Source organism: Nothoprocta perdicaria, unplaced genomic scaffold (assembly GCF_003342845.1).
Source record: "Nothoprocta perdicaria isolate Ctin4 unplaced genomic scaffold, notPer1 scaffold_3, whole genome shotgun sequence".
In the NCBI taxonomy this organism is placed as follows: domain Eukaryota; kingdom Metazoa; phylum Chordata; class Aves; order Tinamiformes; family Tinamidae; genus Nothoprocta; species Nothoprocta perdicaria.
Window position 1 is genome coordinate 4,342,662 of NW_020455532.1, and position 22,532 is coordinate 4,365,193.

At 45.5% G+C, this 22,532-nt stretch overlaps 1 protein-coding gene across 1 annotated transcript; it reads right to left on the minus strand.

Annotated features, from left to right (window-relative positions):
* Positions 1–1,218: 1,218 nt before the first annotated feature.
* Positions 1,219–17,227, minus strand: SLC13A3 (solute carrier family 13 member 3). The gene is made up of 12 exons (XM_026041958.1): positions 16,962–17,227; positions 16,458–16,621; positions 12,639–12,705; positions 11,718–11,903; positions 10,765–10,890; positions 7,719–7,814; positions 5,853–5,957; positions 4,812–4,909; positions 3,883–3,995; positions 3,362–3,523; positions 2,879–3,016; positions 1,219–2,593 (listed from the first exon to the last, which is right to left on the minus strand). Exons 1-12 carry the CDS (start codon positions 17,195–17,197, stop codon positions 2,408–2,410), a joined length of 1,677 nt encoding a protein of 558 aa, XP_025897743.1. The 5' UTR covers positions 17,198–17,227; the 3' UTR covers positions 1,219–2,407.
* Positions 17,228–22,532: the final 5,305 nt, after the last annotated feature.

Here is a 22,532-nt window from a genome sequence, read left to right on the forward strand (position 1 = left end):
AGGCTGTGAACAGAGCTGGCAGGAGCCAGGTCTGTGGTAGGGACCGAGGATTCAGGTGATCCTCGCACCTTTGCCAGGTCTGTCCCAGGTCTGGTGGCCCTAGTGACCTAACATCCCCTGTGCCTTCACTTCCCATATCCATCACTGAGACCATAAACCTCCCTTTACAGACTGGGCATTGTGAAAAACCTCCAGATCTTTGGTCAGCAAGTGCCGTATAAGTGCCAGCATCCTGGAAGTGGTTTGGGGGGGATATCTGCACACTCTGGTCTCAGTTTTGGTGTCATGCCCAAAGGAAAGCTCGTCCCTAGCTACAACTGGGATGCACCAAACCAGACTGGAGACGAACATAAATCTCTAACTTGTGTATTTGTAACAGAGCCGGACTTGGTGTTACAATTTAAGCTCCTGAATCAGGCGATTCGACCCATCAGGAAGGTCTTGGCTGACGGCCGTCCAGGCTGCAGGCCACAGGGAGCACAAGACCCGCTTCTTTGTGCCGAGCAACTCTGACGTCCCGCAGGAGCCGTGACCGTGGCGGCCATGGCGCCGGGACAGCGGGGCCCTTGGGCAGCGCCATGCCAGGCTGAGCACAGCCAGGGCCTGGCAGGGGACGCAGGCCCGGCAGCCCCAGGCGAGGCCCACAGCGCTCAGCCCTGTCCCCCGGGACATGGGGATGGCAGTGGGCACGGAAAGGAGCCTCCAAAGCAGGAACGTGGTTGGCACGGAGGGCCTACGGGTGACAAGGTCTCTCGTCCATGTGGGGCAGCCCCCAGGTCCTGCTCTCGGCTGCTTCCTGGCCGGATTGTCCCTGTTCAGCAGGGCTCCGTGCCAGCTCGGCCTGGGCACTCCTTTTCCCCTGGGCAATGACAACCAGAATTGGGGGAGCGAAGCTGCTGGAGAGGAATCTGGCTTTTCTCTCCTCGATCTACAGAGCAAACAGGACAGTGAGCACCATGCTAATAAATGTGCTTTATTGTACATTTTCCAGGATCGTTAAGGATTGTGTTTCTGGATCGATCAAGTTCCACAGTCAGGCAATTTGTTGTGGTGGTTTTGGTTCAACCCCTAAAGGTTCTTCCCTGCGACGTGACCCTAATGCAATCCCACAGCAGCAGTAATTGCGACTGAATCCCCCTTTTGCGAGTGAACACAGGGGCCAAGGGATGAGTTACCCTGCCTGCTCTCAGAGCTGGCACCGAGCGCTATAATCAACACTGACATAGTATGAAAAAACAGGGTCAGCTCCAGTTCATGGTGGCCAATCTGGACCAGAGCTCCCCCGGTTCATCCTGTCAGAAAGGGGGACCCAGTAGAGTGAAGTGCCCAGCACAGGCACTAGGTCACTAACCTTCCTATACCAAAGAGTTAGATCCTCTGTTTTACAGTCCATCTATTTCAGTGATTGATCTTTTAAATTAAATATTTTAGATTCTTAGAGAAAAAAAATAAAATAAAAGTTGGATAAAATGTTAAGTGATTAAATCACAATCAATTTGCAATCCTTTCATTGAAAGTACCCGAGTAATCAGATTTTTTAAAAAAAGTTAAGAATCAAAATCTACTCTTCAAAAATGTCAATAATACTCCAATGCAAACTGTCCGCTGACCTGTGACTCAGCAGCTCACTCAGGAGTGAGTCAATCTCACAGAGGCTGGCGATGTTTTCCAGTGGTGAGACCCCACTGATGTCCACAAACTTGTCAGGAATAAATTTGGCCCCCAATCTCTGTCTGTGCATTCAGTGCAAAGAACCAGGCAGAAATTACTGTCTCAGGTTTTCAAACCATTGAACATGTTTGGAAGCAATCCGTTGCTTCTCCATTTCCAAAGCACGGAGTAATGCACCAGGCCCTACCTACACATCTCCTGAATTATCCTTTCATGCATAAACTTGAAGAAATAGTCTTCCTCCTACATGACAGAATTACTCACAAGATCATACTGAGACCCTGATCTCCACAGTCCTGCTAGAGCCCCATGGCCAAGGCCAGGTTCTGACACACTCACGTTGGGTATCACATAACTAATCCAGTTGCTTCCACTCCAGGGACACGGTCACTCTTCAAAACACAATAGGATATCAGTGACTAAAATAGCAAACTCCCTGGCTTTCACGAGGAGAGGCATCTCCCCAAGGACACAGGGTTGTCCAGCAAACAACCACCTAAGAAGGATGGATGAAATTCTCTTGGAATATGTGATTGGTACCTGCCAGGGAAAGGGGAAAGATCTTCAGAGAAAATAATAAATTGATATTCTGACGTTCACCAATATTCATAAAAATAAAATTAAACCAGAGGATCCAGTAGGTGTGAGCAGCCATGTGGCCTTCTTCCTCTGCATACGCTGATGATTCCAGTGCCCAAGTCCTAAGTGAGTGAGTCCTCCCCTGGGGTGGCTTTGTTCATATTTTATTTAGTGCACTTAAAGTGACATTTTCTACAGCTGTTGTAAGTAATGTGGCATTTTCTGCATGGATATTGGCCCATGCAGGGAAGGTCCCCAACTGGAAGATGCTTTTGGCCCATGTGTTCATAGCCAAGCTAAGAAGCAGAACTCCCATAAGATTCATGAGCAACCCAGTTCTTGCCTACAAAAGAAGCACAAAGATAACACTGATATTAGGGAAATGGGAATAGGTTTAAGAAATGCTRAGCACAGCACTCAGAACCACAGCAAGTCCAAATTTGATCATGTCAGACTTTCAAGAGACTCTTTTCATATTTCTATTATTTTAAACACTGCTCAAAACAGCTCTAGACTTGCCCATTTACTTTACCAGATACTGAACTGGTAACAGTTCTGAGAATTACTTTCATAAAGACTCCACTCAAATTGACTGTCTTCAGCATTTTCTGTACCTAAAACAACTTACCATATCCTTAACCATCAAGTGTCCAGAAGAAAATGCAATTGAGTTAGGAGGAGTTGAGACTGGGAGCATGAATGCATAGGAGCATCCTACAGTTCCTGGTATCATTAAGTAGAGGGGATTTACTTTCAGACGAATGGCCTTGAAAAACAGAATGGAAGAGAAATTGTACATCAAGGATCAGGAGTGAAAATCAGACATATTAAAGAAAGTCAACAGTCACTGCATTGTGCAGAGTTGTACCCCATTCTGTGATACATAACTGTGCACCTCACCAATAAAATTTGATAGACAATCTGATAGCTGGCAGTGCCCAGATTATGCCAGAGGCACTGGCCTTGCTTCTTTCCAAGGGTTTCAAGGTGCCTAACACCCTGCATTAAGGGCAGGACACTCACAGCACAGATGTGACGCAGATGTGCCCCTTCATGCAGTGCAGCAAGGAAGGGAGCAGAGGAGGGGCTGGGCTCATCGCCTTAGTCTTACCAGTTCCGCCAAGACAGGCAGGAAGATTATAATTGTGGCAGTGTTGCTGGCAAACTCTGTGAATAAGGCGATGACAATAGTGATAAGGATGACGGCCACTGGAGGGGGGACCCCCTCCAAGGGGTGCAGACGGCCTCCTATCCACACAGACAAACCCGACTCCTGCGGATGGGGAGAGAAAACAAGCCAGACTTGTCTCTGCACACAAATCAATTCTTTTGTGGAATTGTCAAGTATATACAACCAGAGATAACTCTGCTTCCCCACCACTGCAATGCAACCACCTATATGCAGCATGTATTTAGCAGCAAGAAGTATTGAAGGCATCTCAAGATTTACTAGCTTCCTTAGTTAGATGCCATTCATTTTCATCACTGGGAGTTAAAAAGCAGGTTTTTCAGGTGTATTGATTTGGAGATGCAAATTGCCCAGAGCCAGACAAACCCAGCTGATGGCACCCTGTGAAAGTCAACAAACATTGGGCAGAACGAGCATCACCCAACATCTGCATCAGGCCTCACCTCACAGCCCTTTGCCATGGCAAATCCTCCTCCAAGTAGCAAGATGATGTTCCAGGGAACGGTCTCCTGGGCCTTCCTCCAAGTTAGCAAAGGCTGCGTTTCAGTGTTTGGGGCTGCACAGAGAGGAAAACCCCCATATCAAACATGCACACAAGTCATCATCTGACAGGATGACATCATTAGCTGACATCAGCACTGAAGCTCACTAATCACAAGTTGCTGATGATTAAAATAGGCACATAGAGTCTCTTAAACTATATGATTAAAAAATGGTTTCACTTACAATCAGAAAAAAAAGTAATTCTAACAGCTTAGGTTTTATTTGAGGCTCTCTTAGAGAGACATTTAATATTAGCTTAATTTTCTCCCTGTAGAAGACATAAATATTGTCTTCAACAGATGAGATGTTATCGATTTTCCACTTTTCATTCAATGATTCAGGTGCTTTATGTCAAGGAATTCACATCTTCCCCACAGGTCATTTCTTAGCACGCAGTGAGGTGAGCTCCAAGGGCACCTACATTTCATTCAAAGCAGGCCTGATGAGACATTGTCCTGGAGCATGGACTCAATCAGCTGCAGCAGCCCTTGGTTTGTTCTCCCAGCCCCAGAACGTGCTGCACCCTCCACAAAGCTGGTCCCCATCACCTCCAACAGCCACTACTCCACATGAAAAATGTCAGACAGCAAGGACTCCAGCACAAATTATGTCAAATTATGACAAGTAACCGAGCAATTCCTGCAATAGGCAGCAGGGTTGTGACTCTTAAGCTTCTTTTGGCACTTCAGAAAAAGACTATCTTTGCTATGAGCTGCAGCARGACCAAGGCTGCATGTTGTGGCATTTACACGGTGGGAGCACAGACACGGCCAGCGTCCCTGCTCACATGTGCCACCTGCTCAGCTTTTAGGTGAAATCACCTCCTCACCTTTTAAGTCGAACCACCACCTGAAGGAAGGCTTTTGGGAAGGGAAGAAGAACAATATGATCACTATGGTGATTCCAGTAACGGCATCTGTGATGAACCTGTCCAAAGCAGCAGAAAGACGTGTAAAAGCACATGCCTGTAGCGTTACAAAGTTAATGGGAACACRGATTTACCAAAGAAGATTATCGAGTTTGAACAACATTCGTTGTTCTTTTTTGTTTCTTTTTAATTCCCCGTTGAGATGCATTTCTAAGATGAGCTGTGAATATCCTGCAAAAACTGTCCCAAAGCCCCACAGACGGAAAAAACAAGATCGAATCCCTGGCGAATGGAGGTGCGTGGACAGGTTTGAGAACAGAATGTGGGAAAGGGGGCTTGGAAAGACTTCCCCAACTCCCCGCAGGACAGCCTCTTAGTCATGAACACTTCATAAAATGTTCAGYTTCTGAAGTAAAAGCAGGCCCCATCCAGGAGCTTATGCATACGTTTGAGGAGCTATTAACTGATGAGGCAAAAATTCGGAACTATTTTGCTGCATTATGGAACCATTTATTGAGCTATGGCTTTATATAATGGTGTTTTCTACTTAGAAATAGCAGCACCCACTCTGAGCTTCAGCATTCCCCACTTCTGTGTCCTTTTGCCTTCCCAAAGGACGGATGTCACAGCAGAGGTGAACTTGCAAAACAGGCTCAGCTCCTGCAGGCTCTCTAACTTCAAACCTCAGTGATATCTGTGGATTGTGTAGACGGTTCAGGATTTCACTGTAACTGCATTTTTAAAAGGCATTCCCTACATTCAAACCCTAGGGATGGASTCAGACATATACAAGCATCTGCAATGCCAGCTTCCAGCTGGGCTTTATGGGCCTCCTCCAGAACATGTAAACAATAAAGCCACCTCTAGCACTTGAGGATTAGTTTTATTTATTCCATGAAATCTGAGAAATGGTGCTAAGCAGCACAACCAGAAACCCAGGAAGCCCCAAGACCTGGAAATGCCATTGAAAAATGTGACAGAGGAATGAAAATAAAATCTTACCCTGGTGCAAACAAACTTGCCCAACCTGGAATGAATTTGGGGTCCCTGGAGAAAAGCATGATTGCAAACACACAAAAGAAGAAGAAAATCGCCTGTTCCGCAAACCTAAAATGAAAAGAAATGCAGCTAAAATGCAGTTGTCCTATCTTGGGTTCACACTCTTAGCATAAGTAAGGAGCTTAAACTGAAGCAGATTGGATGAGAAGTTAGAGAGCTTTTCTAACAACAGTGAAACACWAAAAAAGACTGTAAATCTATTTGCAAATATTGGTATTTGCCAGTAAATCTCTCTATTGGAAGACACTAAGGACAGACAAGACAGGCACCAGGCATGTTCTGATCAGATGTCACCACTTGCACATGCAAAGTTGCCCCTTGGGATGCGGTAGAGAGGAAGCTTCTCATGGTCATTCCTGCCATTGCTGTCCTCTGGGCTGTTTCGAAGGCACATTTTAGTCTGATACTGACAGGTTAGGCATGATCACACTTGAGCTCCAGTCAGCATAAAAGTCAGATGAGATCCAAATCATACATGACACACCAGGAACAACGTTCTCCAAGATCAAAACCTAAGCAATATCACTTAGGCATGACAAATAACAGGGTGGCCTGTGAAAGGCAAATCATAGGCTAAGTATTACTACCAACTCCACTGATGACTCTAGTGGAGTCAGGATTTAACCAAGATGATGCCTCAAAACATTGTTTAAAACCTCTCAGAAGCACAATGAAGCGCATTTAAACGGTTGTGAGGAAGCCACTTGCATTTATTTTATGTTATGGGGTTGCTAATCAGATTGGTAAAGCAAGGCTTAATGGGCTTTCTTGCTGCTAGACCTCAAAGTGGGACTTTGATTCTTACACAGACATTTTGCAGGCTTCCAGATAATGCACTGAATGGAACAAATAACCCAATTTCTTTCGTGTACAACACAGGCCCGGAGAATGGTCTTTGAAGAAACACTCCATTTCACACACAACAGCAGTAATTAGAGTGTCAGTAGAGCCTGACTGAATCTTCACAGCATTTCTGTGGGCCTGGGAATATTATTTTACAGATGGGGAAACAGAGACCTCTTGACATTAAGGCCTGCAATTTCAAAAATCTTCATGATCGCTGATTACCCAGAATATCAGTAGTTGGTGGAATATACCTAGGATTTGATTCTTGGAACTGCTCAGCTTTTCCTGTCCCCTTTCTGGCATTTCTCATAAGTCTGAAACACTCAGGCTTCCTTTCTCCCATATGTGGTCCTCACCATGACAATTTGCACCACACTTTTTCCAGAAGACAAGATCTTTAAGAAATTACAATAAAAGTATCTTGATCTTTCTTTAGCTGACTAAAGATAAAGGAGCAACTCACAAAAACACATTGCATTCCATGAAATGGATCTAACTTCTTTCCCTACCTTTTTTTTGAGCAGGTTTTTTATGATTTATTAAAATATAACCATAATCCATAGGATTTACATCTATTATATGATTCACCAGTCTCCTCAGCGACCAGATCCTGCTTTGCAGAACAGTTACAAAATAAATCTTCAAAATTCAGCCTGTGTTGGTTAGTTACATAAAGTACACGTGTGTTCCTGGAAACTGCAAACAGTTGGTAAACGGCACAGCATGAAGTCAATACGAATTTTTCTCCTGATAAGCATTTGAGTATGAATGTGCTGTTTGCCTTTATTTGTATTAATGAAAACGAAGAGGCTGGATTGTGCAAAACCCAAACTGCAGTAGGTCACAAATATRGAAAAGCATATTTCAATCAAAAGACAGTGCCACTCAGCCCATCCATCCTCAGCCAGGACATTTCCAACCCACTTGACACTGTTCTGATTCAGTCCCAACTTGAGAACTCACTTGGTTGGTCCCAGTTTCTTATAGTCTTCCTTTATCACTTCTCGGGCTCGGGCTTCTGCATCCACCCTTATATTTGACTTTTTTGCTCTCCAGCCCCTGCCAATAAACACAGTTGCATTTTTACATGTCTCCAGCGTAATTCACCCAAGAGCGAATGCGCACTCAGCGTCGCTTCTGGAAGCTTCAAAGAGCAGAAGTTTCTCCCTGTGGGAGCCTCCGAGCCTGCCGGCACGTCTCTCGCAGCAGTTAGTATTGTCTCCAAAAGACCCTGCTGCAGAGAGCACGAGCAGCCTGGCAAAGCCTGGCCCAGCATCTCGCCGGGTGCAGTTGAGGGTATTTTCTCCCTCCCATGCCAAGGATCAGAGGTGCTTGTGAATCTCCACACCTTCATGCAAAGGAGACCYGTGGTCTCCACAGAGCAGAGGGCAGGAAGGCTCCTCTCATTTATATGCTGAAAAGTTTCCTTCAGCATGGGCTTCAATTGTGAAAGATAGACCCAATTTTGTTGCGCCTCATCACTGACAGCATAAAACTAATGTGGCAGAATGATGAGGAAGTGGGTGACGGAAAAACAAATCTGCCCCTCTGCTTCTCAAGTCACTTGCAATGTCCTGAGTGAGCTCTGAAAGCTGCCGAGAATCAACAAAAATGTGAGGAATTCCTAACTGGCCGGGAATGTTAATGTGCTGCYGGCTAAGCCTCTTTGGCCAGCAGCGCTGCCCGCACTCACCGTTTGATCCTCTGCAGCGCGCTCAGACAAATGATATATTCATATCTCGCACTTCATAGCCCACCCTAGCCCTGCCACCCAACGGATTTCTAGCACTGCCTGTGACCTTGATTAAACCATAAATCTACAAAACAGGACTTACTCCATTGGAGACAGGGCTCTGKGCTGCCCGCGTTTAGTTCATTCATGGCTCTAAAGGCACAGTGTGGTTGGGAGGGAATGGCCCGTCATTAAAAACCCTTGGATCTCAAAGTTATACCTGGTCCCTTGAGTTTTGTTTTATTTTGGTTTTTTTTTTTTTTCATCTGAGCTCAGCCTATAACGAAGTCTTTTTATACCTCTTGCATTCAAGGAAAATCTGCCTGCTGTTGAAAGCTGGCTCCCAGAGGGCTAGGACTAGGGCATGGACAGCTAAAATCTGGTTCTCAAGGAATAACTTCTCATCTTAAGAAACCTGGTTTTCTTTAGCTCAGATCTTGGGCACAAGCTGCAGACACCAGCGATTTGCCCTCGTGCAAATCACCCATGACCGCTTCATTGCTGGGCCCAGAGCCGCCAARCACCAGCCCACACAAACATGGTCCCCCTTGCAAAGCTCCGCACGTCTCTTCAGAAGCATCCCACCTCTTGGGAATACTGGTATCTCCTGTCCACAGCTATCCCAATAAAGCTGTGCTTCATGCCGATAGAGAGGAGCCAAACAAAACAAAAGCAATCACGTTCTCCTAATAGAAGAGCAATTTCCCCTTTTACCCGGGCTGGTGGCCAGCACAGCTACCTCTTCCCTCACCTCGCCCAAGCCATGGCCAGCGCCTGCCCGTAAAGCCCCATATGGCACTAGCTCATGGCAGGATCATTGCCACTGCACTGAGTCTTATTCACATACAGATGTCTTGCTTAAAAACCCCTCCATTCAGCAAGTCTGCACTTCTGTTATGGGTCTGGCTGAAGGACGGTCCTCACTGAGGTTATTTGGAGCTCTCTGCCCTCTCCGAGCAATTACCTGCAAGCTCAGCTGTCTAGAAATGATTTGGTTTGGTTATTTTCTAGGCTATGGCTTTCCCATTGATTTTTTCCCTCTCTGAGACCATGTAAATATTTAAACATGTCCCTTTTCACCCTCTACTTACATTTTAAACAAAAAAAAAATAATTAAAATTATAAATTGTGTATAGTCCCTGGAGAAAGCAGGACAGAGTTTGCTGCTATCACATGAGGGTGAAAAAACAGGCTCCAAAATGAATCAGTTTGGCAGCATGATAATTGTTTTAAATAGCGTACACTGGACGTTGCAGGAGACCTTGCAAGTGCCCTGCAAAGATTTACCAGTAAAACATGTTACTCTCTGTTACAGATTAACACGTTGTTGTAAAACTAAGGCTTGTCATGAAGTAATCTGTTCCAAACCCAAATTTCATTCTAGAAACAAATCCTSTCTCTTCCCTGTTCTAGGGGATTTTTGCTACTAATTCCGTGAAACCAAAATTTCATCCTCCTCTTCAAGGTTTGATCCTGCTTTCTCTTCTGTCACAGAAATGCTGACACTGACTTTCAAAGACAGTAAAACTGAACTTAAAAAAATGTATTGAATGAATAGGTAAAAAAATCTGTGCGTGTATTTCAAGTAGATAAAATATCTGTCATTGCCAAATAGCTCCTAAGCAATTCTTTTGCATATCAGCAATTGCTTACTGCATGTATTTGAATATTGAAATTGATTTGTAACTTGAGATGAAAGATTTTTATTTCTTTTTAAGGAGATATTCATGTGCAGTCTTTGTGTTTCCATGGGAATCTACCTTTGCAGCCAAGTAACTGCGCCAGATCTCTGGGGCAGGCACTGAGTTAGGTAGATTTGGAATTGAACAGCTGTATTTGGGGTTATGTGGCAATGACCATCCGCAGGGAAGAGGTGTGATGCAGTGTCCCAGGATATTCTAATCCCTACTCACACACTACGGCCCAACACCTTGGAAACAGTCGCCTTTACAAGAGGGCTTTTGATTAGAGCTGCTTGGAAAATAGAAGTGAAAATGTCAGAGTTTTGGGGGTTGTTCAAGAAAACACTGCCTCTTCAATGTTTTCTGAGTGGTTTCATGGTTGTTTCATCCTTTAACACTTTCCTGTGTAGAATCAGCCCAGTATTTGCTTTCCATCCCCTGTGCGAAAGGCATGACTATGAAGCCCTCCTTCCCCCAGAGCCCACATGACAATTCTGGTTGGCTTCGATGGATTTAATGCAAGAGTCTAGGCAATTTACAATGTTGGTACAATCAGGCTAACACATATAATACATTTGGTTGAATATAAACGTACCTGAGGTTAATTCCTCCATATAAGATGGAGATCCATAGCCATCCCATGAGAAGAAAAATCAGCATTAGAGGAAATGCAAACATAAACCAAGAACCAAAGTTCACCACATCACATTCTGGAAAATAACTAAGCAAATGGGAAAAATAAAGTTAATGCAAGAAGGGAAAACAAACCTTCAATTTAAGGGTAAATAAACATYTGAAACTAGCAGAAAAACATCTCACAAACTTGCCAATTGTGCTTTTAATAAATATTCCTCTGTGTGCAACAGCAATTCTTTGGGCACTATGGGATTTGGGCAACATTGTGTTGGGAGAACCTCACCAGGCAGTTCTGCAGCAYAGACCTGACATCACCCAACTAGATGAGCAGCCAGGAAAGGAGGTTTAAAAAAAAAAAAATTGGTCTCTCCATATTCCAGTACTCTCATACAACAATATCCTTGGGCACCTAGGATCTTATTGTGATTTATCAATCTCAGTTGTGGTACAATACAGAATTTCTGTTCTTATGCACATACAAAGCATCTTTTATGACTAAAAGATCAGGTCAGAAGTAGTGGGGTCCCTGCTTTTTTTTTTTGAGGTGAGATACAACCACTCACAAAACACTATGTGGCCTGTTTCACGAAAACAGTTACAAGATTCATTTTAAACTGACAGTCAAATCCTATTAAATACAATAGGATTAAGAGGATCAATAAAGTGATGCACATAAGTACTGGTTTGGCTGAAAGCTTGACTAGGTACATGGCAAACCTGGTTAGCTGGAAACATAGTTTTTCTCTGCTCACAACATATCCCAAAATGCTGTGAAGGGGCATGGGTTTTCCAAAACAGCTCCCAGTCCATAAGCAAGTTTCCTTCAGGGGCAGAGAATACAGCTCTGTTGTGCAGAATTTACTCTAATATACAGACAGATGAGTGGGGCTTTCCTGGGACAACCTGCCCTACCTCTTCAGCTGTCCTAGGAGGATGAGATTTGGCGCCGTTCCCGTCAGTGTCGCCGTCCCGCCGATGCTGGCCGCGTATGGGATGGAGATGAGGAAACCTTTCCAGATATTTGTTTTGTATTCTTCCTCCTTTTTTAAGTCTGAGAGCACATCGCTGGCAACCTCCTTCTCCTCCGCCAGATCTTTGCTTTAAAACATTCCAAAAGAGAATCCGGTGAAAGCCCTGGTTTAAATACAGCGCAACCAATTTAGAGGCTTGACAGAGGGAAAACTCCTGATTCTCAGTAATCCAAGCTAGCAATGTTCTCAAGGACACCTAAGTGGCTCGTTTTGGCAGGAGGGGCCTGTCAGGCTTCCGCACTGCCCAGTGAGTTGCCACTTGGCGCGGGGCAGGCTTGGCCACCCGCAGCGCCTGCCGTGGGAGCCGTGGGGCCCGTGCCTGTCCCAGGCTCCCAACTCACAAAACAGCAGAAAGGCAACTGTGTTTCTGCTAAAAGGGAATAAAGCTTTGTTTTTGATAGCACCAAGTGGCAAGAAACAAGCTCCTGAGAAGATGCCTCTTCCCCTCACCTGTTAGCAAAGCAGGACCACCAATGGTGTATGAAGCCTGGTGGCTTTTACATCACCTGCTTCACATGTTTGATGCTCCTGAAAATAATCAAGGCACAGTTTTCCAGCAGGAGACACCTATGGCTAATATTTCAAGGCCACTCAAGAACCTCTGCAATAGTTTGGATGTGCAGAAGGTTGCGAGACACGCACTGTGTCCAGCTGTGTTCCTGTGCTCAGCCTGTTAGCAGCGGGGAACTTCAGCATAATCACAACATTTCAGTCACCAAATGTCACATTCCTAAAGCTGCATCTAGCTCAGGGGATAATTCTCTCTCTCAGCTCTCTAATACAAACTTTATAGTTAACTTACTCCTCAGTACTTGCCAGAAACTGCATCTCAGTTGGTACAGTGTAAAGTTTATTCTGCTGTAAAGATGCTGAAAAAGAAAGATTAGGACTTTAAAACAGTTCAARGCATCTAGAAAATTCTCCCTGCACCAAAACAGAGAAGGAAACTTCATTTACAGAGCAGGGACTTTGCAGACACAGGGTGAAATAATGCCATRGGCCTGGGAGCCAGGAGCACACGGCTGGGTGGACAAGCCCATCTCCTCCAGCCACTGCTCCAGGCCCCCAGTCTGACGGCTCAGACGCTCTCACCGCAGCACACGCCACCTCTCTGACACCCTCATGGGCTTGGTATTTTTATTARTTCTACCCCTGCCACTGTGGCTCTGTTCTGCCAAAGAGTCTGGAATATTGTAATTTGAACAGCAGGTTGTCATTTACCTCATCATATATATTTGTTTCATTGGTTAACCAGAGCTAATTTTTAAGAACAAATTTGCTGAGCCTGGCAACTTCGAGGAACTGACATGCTCCTCAGGGTACAGCAAGAGCACTGTCTGGCCAAAATTCACCACTGCTGAGGAATGAACATTTTAACCCTCACACTTTATACAAAGTCACCACAAAGCTAAATCCCTTCTTTAAAGGCAACTGGACACATTGGGGATTAGGCTTCACACACGGTCCTTTAAAATCCACCCAGAGAGCAAGGACTATCCCAGACCATCACCCTCTTTCTGAAAATGCATCCAGAAGGCTGAGAGCTTCCTCCCAAGCCAGTGCCAGGACCAAGGACACCCCAGGGACTTCCAGGAGTACCCAGCAGCCAGGGACCCTCCTGTGCAGCTTGCACCATCTCTGTCTCTCTGCCCCCGGTTGCTGACCTCAAGGAAGGTGAACAGGACTCAGCAGCACTTGGAAAAAGGTATCTTTTGAATAGACCAAGGTGGCTGGCATTCCCTTTGGCAGTAAAGAGGGAGGTGCACTCCATCCCACCCATGAGATTCAGAAATTGAAAGATGGATCAGAACCACAAGGTAATCTCTCCCAATGCAATCTCTCCGTCTCACAACTTTAGCCTGTTTCTTGTCATCACTATCCCAGCAAGCCCCACATTTCCTTGCACTCAGGTTCCTCTCCTACACATTTGCCTGCTGAGGCAGCAAGGAGGCCRCACAGAAAGGAGCTGGTGGTCAAAGTCTCCAACCCCCCTCACTTGTCACTGAAGACGACCGGCTCATTCCTGCTCAGTGAACCAGGGAGTTTTGCAATGTCATGTTTTACACATTGCTAATTTACCGAAATGAAGTTAATGGGCTGGGACACACACATATGCTGAGCTTTCACCTCAGCACTGCTGTGATGCTGGCATGCAATGAAGGGGAAGAAACGTTAACCCATGGCTGGTGCTCAATCCCCCCAACACATTTTGCCCAATACCTCTTGTCATTTAAGTCCTACCCAAGCCTAGTGCTAGCAAAGACAAATATATCACCCCACCTTTAAGAAATTCTATATTTTTCCCTTGCTAAGCCAAACCTCCCGTCTCCTCTTGCTAGGACCCTGGTGCTTGTGAGTTCTCTCTTCAAGAAGGTTTGCAAGAGGCAACGATGAAAAGGAAAGTAAAAGATGCTGTAGAACAATCTTTTCCTTTTACACTTCAAAAAGGAGGTTTGAAAACTGTTGGGGGTTCCAAAGTCTAAAGAGGTTCAAAACAACCACTGAAAGAGCACCATAAGGACCTCTCATCAAGCCATACAAGAAGTATCAGTGGCCATCAACCCTGCAGTTCTAGAGGTGCTGCTTGGAGGGCAATGAATAACAGCTTTTCCAGTTAAGTGGTATAAGCAAATAAAAGCTGAATGGGGAAGAAGAAAATASGTGAAGATAAAATTAAGGGGATTTTCTTTTTAATCCTGAAAAATAAATTAAATGTTTTTGGTTCCTCTGAAGCATCACTTCATTTTTTTAATGACATTTAGAACATCAGCTGGCCATACCCRCAAGCTCTACCAGTCTCTCTCCAGCTCTCCAACTTGGCAGGGGCTGAATGATGGACAAATCATCCACTACTTCTGAGCAAGCAGTTATGCATTTCATTGTAAATTAACCTTTAAAGCTAYGTAACTCCCCAGATGTTTCACCTAAATACCTTCTGCAGCATAGATGCAGATGGGCTTTTCCTAGAAAGCTTTTGCTTTGATGACATTTCTGCTGCTTCTACAAGGTAGAAGAGGCCTGAAGAGCAATGCCACCATGTGCTGACCTGGGTTGGGGCCATCGCCCACCAGCACAGAGAAAGGCTGTGGGGGGCAAAAATACACATTTCTCAACTGCCTCCTTTAAAGGCATCATTCGCACATCTGTGACCCACCAAGACCACCTCAAGCCCTGAATGCACAGGGAAGCCTGGTCACGAGTGATTCCAACCTCAGGGTTATCTCAGTAGCATAAAAACATGATCTCAGAGACATAATTTAAATTCTTGCACGATATGTTCGATCAAAGCTGACTGCTACATACTCACAGACTGATTTCATGCACTTCTCAAGATTTCTTCTGAAAAAGATCAAATGCTTTCAATGCTACATATTTTTTAATGCATTTTTAATCTATCTTTTGCTTATCCAAACTCACTTTTTAGCCTTCAGGCCATTACTATAGCGCTACTAAAGCATACCCAAGCACATCAGCAAATTGATGTTATTATACACCAATGTCAAAGTTTGCCTCCATACAGAGCCCACTGTCAGGAGCCTGGTTTCATCAGATCTAGAAAAAGCTGAGACATGCCAGCCGAGAAGTGCCATCAGTCCTGGCTAAAGATGACACTTGCCAGATAGGAAACCTCCACAGAAAGCTCATTTTCACTTCTCTCTCTGTAAGTATAGAATCAGACTGTTAGTTCCTGACTGACTTTAGCTTTAGGGCTTCCTTCAAGGAACTCCTGTTTTCTCATCTATTCAGAAAGATTAAAGAAAAGGATGAGTCTATCATGAAACACTATACTTTTGGTAAAAAAGGCTACAGGAAAAACTGCATTTTTGTGTTCTACATTTTACACATGACTTCCTCCTTCACTTGTACTTAGCACATTTACAAATCCCTGCTCTCAAAAGAAATATCATTATATAATCATAGGAGTTTTCCAAGTAACACTTTATTTATTCTTCTGCTCACATCCCTCTCCCTTTGCCTCTTCTGCCTTCTCACATCACTGTGAGCATCACGAGCCAAGCACATTAACTTCACACTTGTGGTGTCTAGGCCAATGGGGGTCTTGACTTACATGTTCCCCAAGCCTAGTGTATGTATAGTAACAACTACACACCAAATCATTTCAGAGGACAGAGGTGAAGGAGGTTAAAGAGTGGAATCACAAAATGCAGTATTTCTCCAGAACAGGAAATTATAGCAAGAAGGTCAGTGGGGCTGATTTCAAGAGATGTGCATGGTCAACAATTCATTCAGTAAATGTGATAAAGCAAACAGAAAGCAAATGTCATGATTGCTACACACTAATGATGAATGGTTAAGTATATCTTTATTAGAATAGGTAGGGACTTCAGGCTTCTTCTGGGGACTCATTTTTCTATCCTAGAAATCAGCAATAACAAAGAAGCCTTTAAGGTGCAGAAACAGTAGCGCTAATTAGTGCAAGCAAGAGAACGTGCAGCACCAGTAACAGCGGTGAAGGGGGTTTCAGTTCACCTGTTTTCCATTACTATCTGCCAGAAGCACAAACTGCTCTTAGATACTTGGGGCAGCAATGAAATGAGGCAAATTTTCCAGCACCAGTGAAGACCTCAGATTGCTTCTACTATTGCCCTATCTCAGTTACCTTGGTTTTCTTCATTTTCCCTGTTCAGATCTTTAGATGTGTCTTTCTCCCCAAAGAGGCTTTTCAAAATTGCATTTGCAATTGGAAGCATCATAGCAGTGGAGGCAGTATTACTTAACCACATGGACAGGAAAGACGTTGTCAACATCATTCCTAAAATCAGTCTGGAAGACAGAAAGAAGAAAGAGCTGAATTTCTTGAGTTCATAGGGTTCTCTAACATAGTCTGGCTACAGGAAGAATAGATCCTGTGCAGGAATCACATAAAATCAATAGAAAAAAAGCACTTCTTTCAGGGTGAACATAAATAATCAAAAGAGGCATTCATATGGTGCTGAAGGAAACAGTTCTCCCTAGGCAACATCCATCCTGAACAAACTCCATGAGCACAGGGTTACTCCACGTGGAACAAACTCCATGAGCTCCATAGTATGGACATGATGCTCACGTTGCTTCCTGCAGTTTCCCCCCGGCCCCGCCGCGCACCCCGCGCCTGCTCGTTCACCTGGCGGGCTGCACGCCCACTAGCATGAGGACGCGGAGAGCAATCCTGCGGTGCAAATTCCACTCCTCGATGGCAGATGCCATGATGAGGCCGCTCAGAAAGAGGAAGTTGGTGTCTAGGAAATACTGCGGGCAAACTTTGTTAGACGGCAGGATCCCCAGGAAGGGAAAGAGGACGATGGGCAGCAGGGCTGTCACCGCCAGCGGCAGCGCCTCTGTGCACCAGTACAGGGCCATCAACAGGATCACGTAGAGACATCTTCCCTCCTGCAAAAGAAACAGAGAGGATAAAGTAGCGCCTGTTGGGTTACAGAGAAGTCCTCTCACTTGAGAAAACCTGTCCCAGACCACCAATATGSACCAATTACTCCTTCAAGGATACAGCACTTCCCCCAAACCATTCCCATCAAGGACAGAATTGTCCTGATAGGTTGGGCATGGGGTTCAAGGCTTCCTCGGTTGCCTGAACCTCCAATGTGTTGCAAGTTGGCAATGCAGTGAGCCATCAGCTGGGAAGCTGTGGAAAGTAGGAAGTGCTCCTTGCATTGAATCAGATTGCTAATTCTTAGTGTGTACTCCTGCAGGAAAGAAGCACTGCTAATATCCTTAGATGTCCACATCATCTCACAGTTGCTACACTTAATGTGTTTGTACTTTCTCTCCAGCTTCCACAGACCAGGCTTTGCATGGCTTTGAGAAAACGCCTTTGAGAGAGGTCCAAGGGACATATCGGGTCTCCATATTTGCAAAAGGAGGCATAGAGAAAGGTTTCTTTTATTGGATCAGAGTCTCCGGAGAGATCTGTATGAAACAATTCCAAGGCAACCCATCCCAGTCCCTACGGAAATCAGTAAATCAAGAGTTATGGTGCTGTGTCACTTCCTATTTGCTGCGAGCTTGCCTGCATTCAGTGCCACCAAGCTCGTCCAAGGCTGGCAGCAAACCAGCTCCCTCGCTGCGCCYGCAGCGAGGCTCATTCATCCGCCCGGGAGGCACCAGCGAGCCCGGAGCCATTTGTCATGACAGCCCCAGCCGAAAGAATGAGCTGGGGAAAGAAGTCAGGACAAGTGCCCAAGCGCAGGCAGGAGAGAGCCCCGGAGCAGTACTGGGAGGCTGGGGACTGCGTGGAGCACACGGGAGAGCGACGGACCCATCCGTCACCGCCGCGTTGAAGAGCGTTATTGTCAGTGCCCGCAGGGCAGCGTGCCCACAGGGCTATAAATAACGGCTCAGAGCCACTTGGAAGCTATTTATTTTGCCACTATTTTCCAGCTTGTTGAACAGGTTGAATTGTTATTCAAGGCCCCTCTGTACCTCCACTCGGACCTTCCCTCCCGGCACCAAGGTTGCTGGGATTTCTCCGGGCGTGATGGCAGCTCCCCATCAGCCTTGACTTGGCTGGGTTGGGGAACAGAGTGAACTGGGAATGGTCTGAAACTGCACTTTGGAGATAAGGTGGTCTCCAACAAAGCGTTTGAGCAGGTGAGACCAAGGTAAAACCTGCCTGGCCACCTACCAAAATTCCCTGCAAGCCTTAGCTGAACACAGTGGCCCCCAGCTCCCACTGCAAACACCAGCTCAGTAACACCCACACCCGGTGATGCTGAAAAATAATCAAGATTGAAAGCTAAAGAGCAGAATCTTCCTTGATATCCTGGATGGATAGAGCTAAGCRAATTTCAGCTTATAAGGATTTACATTTTATCTGTAGTGAATGTTTGCAAAGAGGCAAGACTGGGAGAACTTGTTGCTTGCTTTTAGCATTCCAGCTTTACATTTCACAAGCAATTTTGCTAGTAAAACTTAAGTGTTCCAATGCTTGTGGAACTCAGAATAGTTCCACCAGATCCACCAAAGGATCTAGAGTAACTAACTCGGACCTTTCAATACATTTTTCACAGGGAATCTACTGCTTCATATGAGGTTCCCAAAACCTGCCTTTAAAGATCATCTGTAGTCCTAATTTTAGACCATGATAAAATTACAGATGAGATATTGTGAAGTAAAACCTTTACATTCCTAAAGCTCATCTGACATCTGTCAGCTCCCACAAATTCCCTCTAGCTTTATTTCCTCTAAACCAGCAGGACCAGAATAACAGTCTGGGAGTGCTAAATCTTGCAAACATAAAGCATCATGCCGTGACATGTTTGCACACTAGATTAGTGATCTATTTCCCATGGCAACTGATAATTTCTCTTTACTCTGGCTCCTCTTATACACCAAAGAAATAGCTTTGCTCTCATTAAGTTATTTTCCGTTCGCTCACTAAAGGTCATTTAAAGCATTTTTTCCTCCCAATGGCACAATCTTCTCCAGTTTTCTGCAGGGAAAGTTTCACCGGAGTGACTTCAAAATAAACATGCTTTGCCTCTGAGAAGGGTAGAACAACCAAGAGTTTTTAACACCATCTTGATATAAGAGCAGATCCGTGAAGATTTCAACTGACCCAATAAAATGGGTGAAACCGTTCAAAAAGCTAGTTGTAAGCTAAGGAATATTTATTTTCTGACGCATGGGAAAGGCTTCCATGAAACACAGTGTGAACTTGATAATTGAACTTCATTGCAAAATCCAAGCCAAGATGCACAACTAAAACAGGGTAGAAGTTTATGGTACGGAGCGAGTTTCTGAAATTGTGTAACCTACACAAATCAACAGCAAAGCACTTCAAAAAGAAAGACGAAGTATTGCTAATACTTAGCAATAGTAACTTAGTCTATCCCAAGGGAGGAGAAATTGCACCGCTACTAAATAAGTTCTCACTTRGGACAATAGTCAGAAATAGCTCAGATTTGGAGCAACTACTCCCCAGAACAGAAATTTAAGAGTGCAAACCCATAAAGATAAAACAGAAAGCTTTCCTAGTGCCAAGGTATCTTGCAGACATGGATTAATTCATGCTCCCAGTCACCCGCGAGGCTGGCTGCTCTACAGGCACTGTGCTTGAGCGGCCCCGGGCAGCCTTGCCCACGTTGGCGAGAAGGGGACTCGGGCACGCGTGCACCGTCACCCCTGGGCACCCTCCGTCCTGCCATCCCTCTGCTCTGTCACCACCTGCCAGGTCCCTTTGAGCTCCCCTCGCCTCCATGCGGCCTTGTTTTTCCAAAGTCCCTACCAAAGTTCATGGGGGGGRAAAAAATGGCTGCAAATACGAACTTTAAAATAGGTCTTGTGATTGGGTTAATTTTATAACCATTTAATGATTTGCCGGCAAGGGCTCTGCAGCTACAACATCTCACCTTCCTGTTGCACAAGAGCCTCCAAGACGACCTCTGCCCTGCCAGACCCGGGGCCCATCTTCACAGCACCAAGGCCTGGGATTTTCCACGTGTGGGACTCGGCCGAGCGGCACGGGGGCCGCTGGGCAGCGGCGCCTTGCCGGGAAGCGGCCYGCGGGCTGGAATGGGACGTCAGGGCTTTCGCTCGCCCTCGTGCTGCGCTGGCACTGGGCCCTGCCCAAGGCACCCTGCCCAGCTTCGGTTTTGCTCCGATGACCTGGCCTCGTGTCCCAAATGTGGGCTATCCTCATCCGCCCTCTGCAAAACGAGCAAAGAAGGGGGCGTGCAAAGGMAGGGGATGCTCCAGCATCTCGAGCCCAACACTAGGAGATTGTCATTTTACCTGAAGATGGAGTTTTCATGCCTTTTTGTCCAGCTGCTCTCATGAAGGGACATCTTACCTGTGATAGTCACAAGAATTAGATGCAAAAGCACAGTAGGGCCCTCAGCACCTTGCTCACAGATTGCAACTCAGGTTCCCCCGTCACCTTATTTGCATGGCCTGTTCTCCAGTTAGATGGACATTTGAATCCAGCTTCTACCAATGTAGCTCCTGCAAACATTATGTAATCTGGACATAAAACAAGCCCTGTTTACCAGCACTCATGCCAGCAGACTTGTTTTGCTCCCACTAGGTATTTGCAGAGCGGCGAGAAAAGGGCCTTTGCCACAGGGGTGCAAGCGGCGAGAGCTGCAGTGAATGCTCGGGAAGATATTTTGCTCTGGAATTATGTTAAGAAATATGCAGCTTGCATGTTTTGCAACTGGCAGAAATACAGAGTCATTCTTTCCGCTTGATGAATGTGTCAGCTGAAGCTCAGAAACTGAGCAAATGATAAAGAGCACATCRGAAACATGATAAAAATGGGCATCATAGGGAAAAGCATCCCTGCCTCAAAGGTCTCAAGCCCAAGGTTCGCTCCTTCTCCTGGAGGCACCTGCAGATCACACCAGTTGATTCATTGACTGCAAAGCAAGATCAGCACAGCGTGATGATCCAACATCCTATAAGAGGTTAAAAGGGCTCCCTTCTTGAAGAAACCGCTGCTTTAACATCAGCTTWTCTAAGATAGATCCACTTTTGGCTTAAAAAAGAAACATTTTAAATCACACTACAAGTCAGCTACAAGTTGAGTAAGCTGCTCCTATTAACCTCGCTGTTAAAAATACATTTTGGTAATCCCRATCTGTTAGTTCCCCTGCTCTGCATCTCGTTAAATGCTCTCCCTTTATTCTCCAGCCCAGGCAGCCCCTATCCAAACTCTGCTTGTGATGGATGTGCCTTCGAGATGGTGAACAAGTCACTCTTTGCCTTTTTGTTCTTTGAGAAATAGGCCGAGCTCTGCGGTCTCTCCCTGTGTGGCTGTTTTGCGGTCCTTGTTCTGCGCTCCGAGACTCCTCCAATTTATCAAAGCCTCTTTTGAACTCTGTAAATAAGAACACAGGATGTTTTGGTGATAATTGCCATTAAATAGCAACCGAGGAGTTCCTCACTGCTCTTACCTTTTCGTGAATTTATACATAAAAATTCACATTAACCCTTTTGGCCATGTCTAGACAGCCAGGTTCAACTTGCCATTGCAAGGCATTTTTGGAATCTGCTCTAAAGAGGGGCTCCAGATGGGCAGGGCCTACAGTCACAATTCCCAGCTACAGGTGTCTACGATGAGGTAGGTGCAAATGCACCCAGTTCACCGATCCGCATGGCTCCTTTTTTTTTGCATTATCCATCCTGGAACAGAATATCAAGGGTCAGACTCCTTTTATGTCTAACACACTCGAAAAATCACTTACCACCATCAACACCCTGCCCAGGGATTTCCTCCTCAATCAGTTTTCAGTTTTCCTTTTCAGTTTTATATGGTTCCCAATTAATATTAATTCCTGTCAACTTCCCTTTTGCCCAAAGTATTTCTTCTTTCGCTTCCCGTCTGTACCCTCTTTATYTGTTAGCAGTCTGTCCAAGCAGCAGCTCTCAGTGCACGTCACAAAACAGAGTCACATACTTGCAGCCATCTCTCCCCTTGCAGCAGTCCTCTCTCTTTGGCTAATAAACGCTTCCAGGTTTGTGAGCCTGGCTTCTAAGTCACCAGCACYCAGGTAACGCAGACAGGGACTTTGTGCGTGACGTGTAACCAGGGCCCTTCCTCATGCCAGGCTGCTCTCCCCTGGGCTCCTTCTTTGCTTGCCCGTGGTCCTGCACACCACGCAGCTCCTGCCTGGCAGTCTGTACCCTGTACTGTGCTGGGGACACTGTTCYCCTCACCTGCCACACCACTGTTCCCCATTTG

What these genes read in the sequence shown, in the direction of transcription:
- SLC13A3 (XM_026041958.1), bottom strand. Translation starts at nt 17,197, where the DNA reads ATGGCCCTGTACTGGTGCACAGAGGCGCTGCCGCTGGCGGTGACAGCC. An exon ending in TTTCTGGCAAGTACTGAGGA is followed by an intron (nt 11,904 to 12,638) that starts GTAAGTTAACTA and finishes AATGTTTTAAAG; the next exon opens with CAAAGATCTGGCGGAGGAGA. An exon ending in TGCCTGTCTTGGCGGAACTG is followed by an intron (nt 3,017 to 3,361) that starts GTAAGACTAAGG and finishes CTGTTTTTCAAG; the next exon opens with GCCATTCGTCTGAAAGTAAA.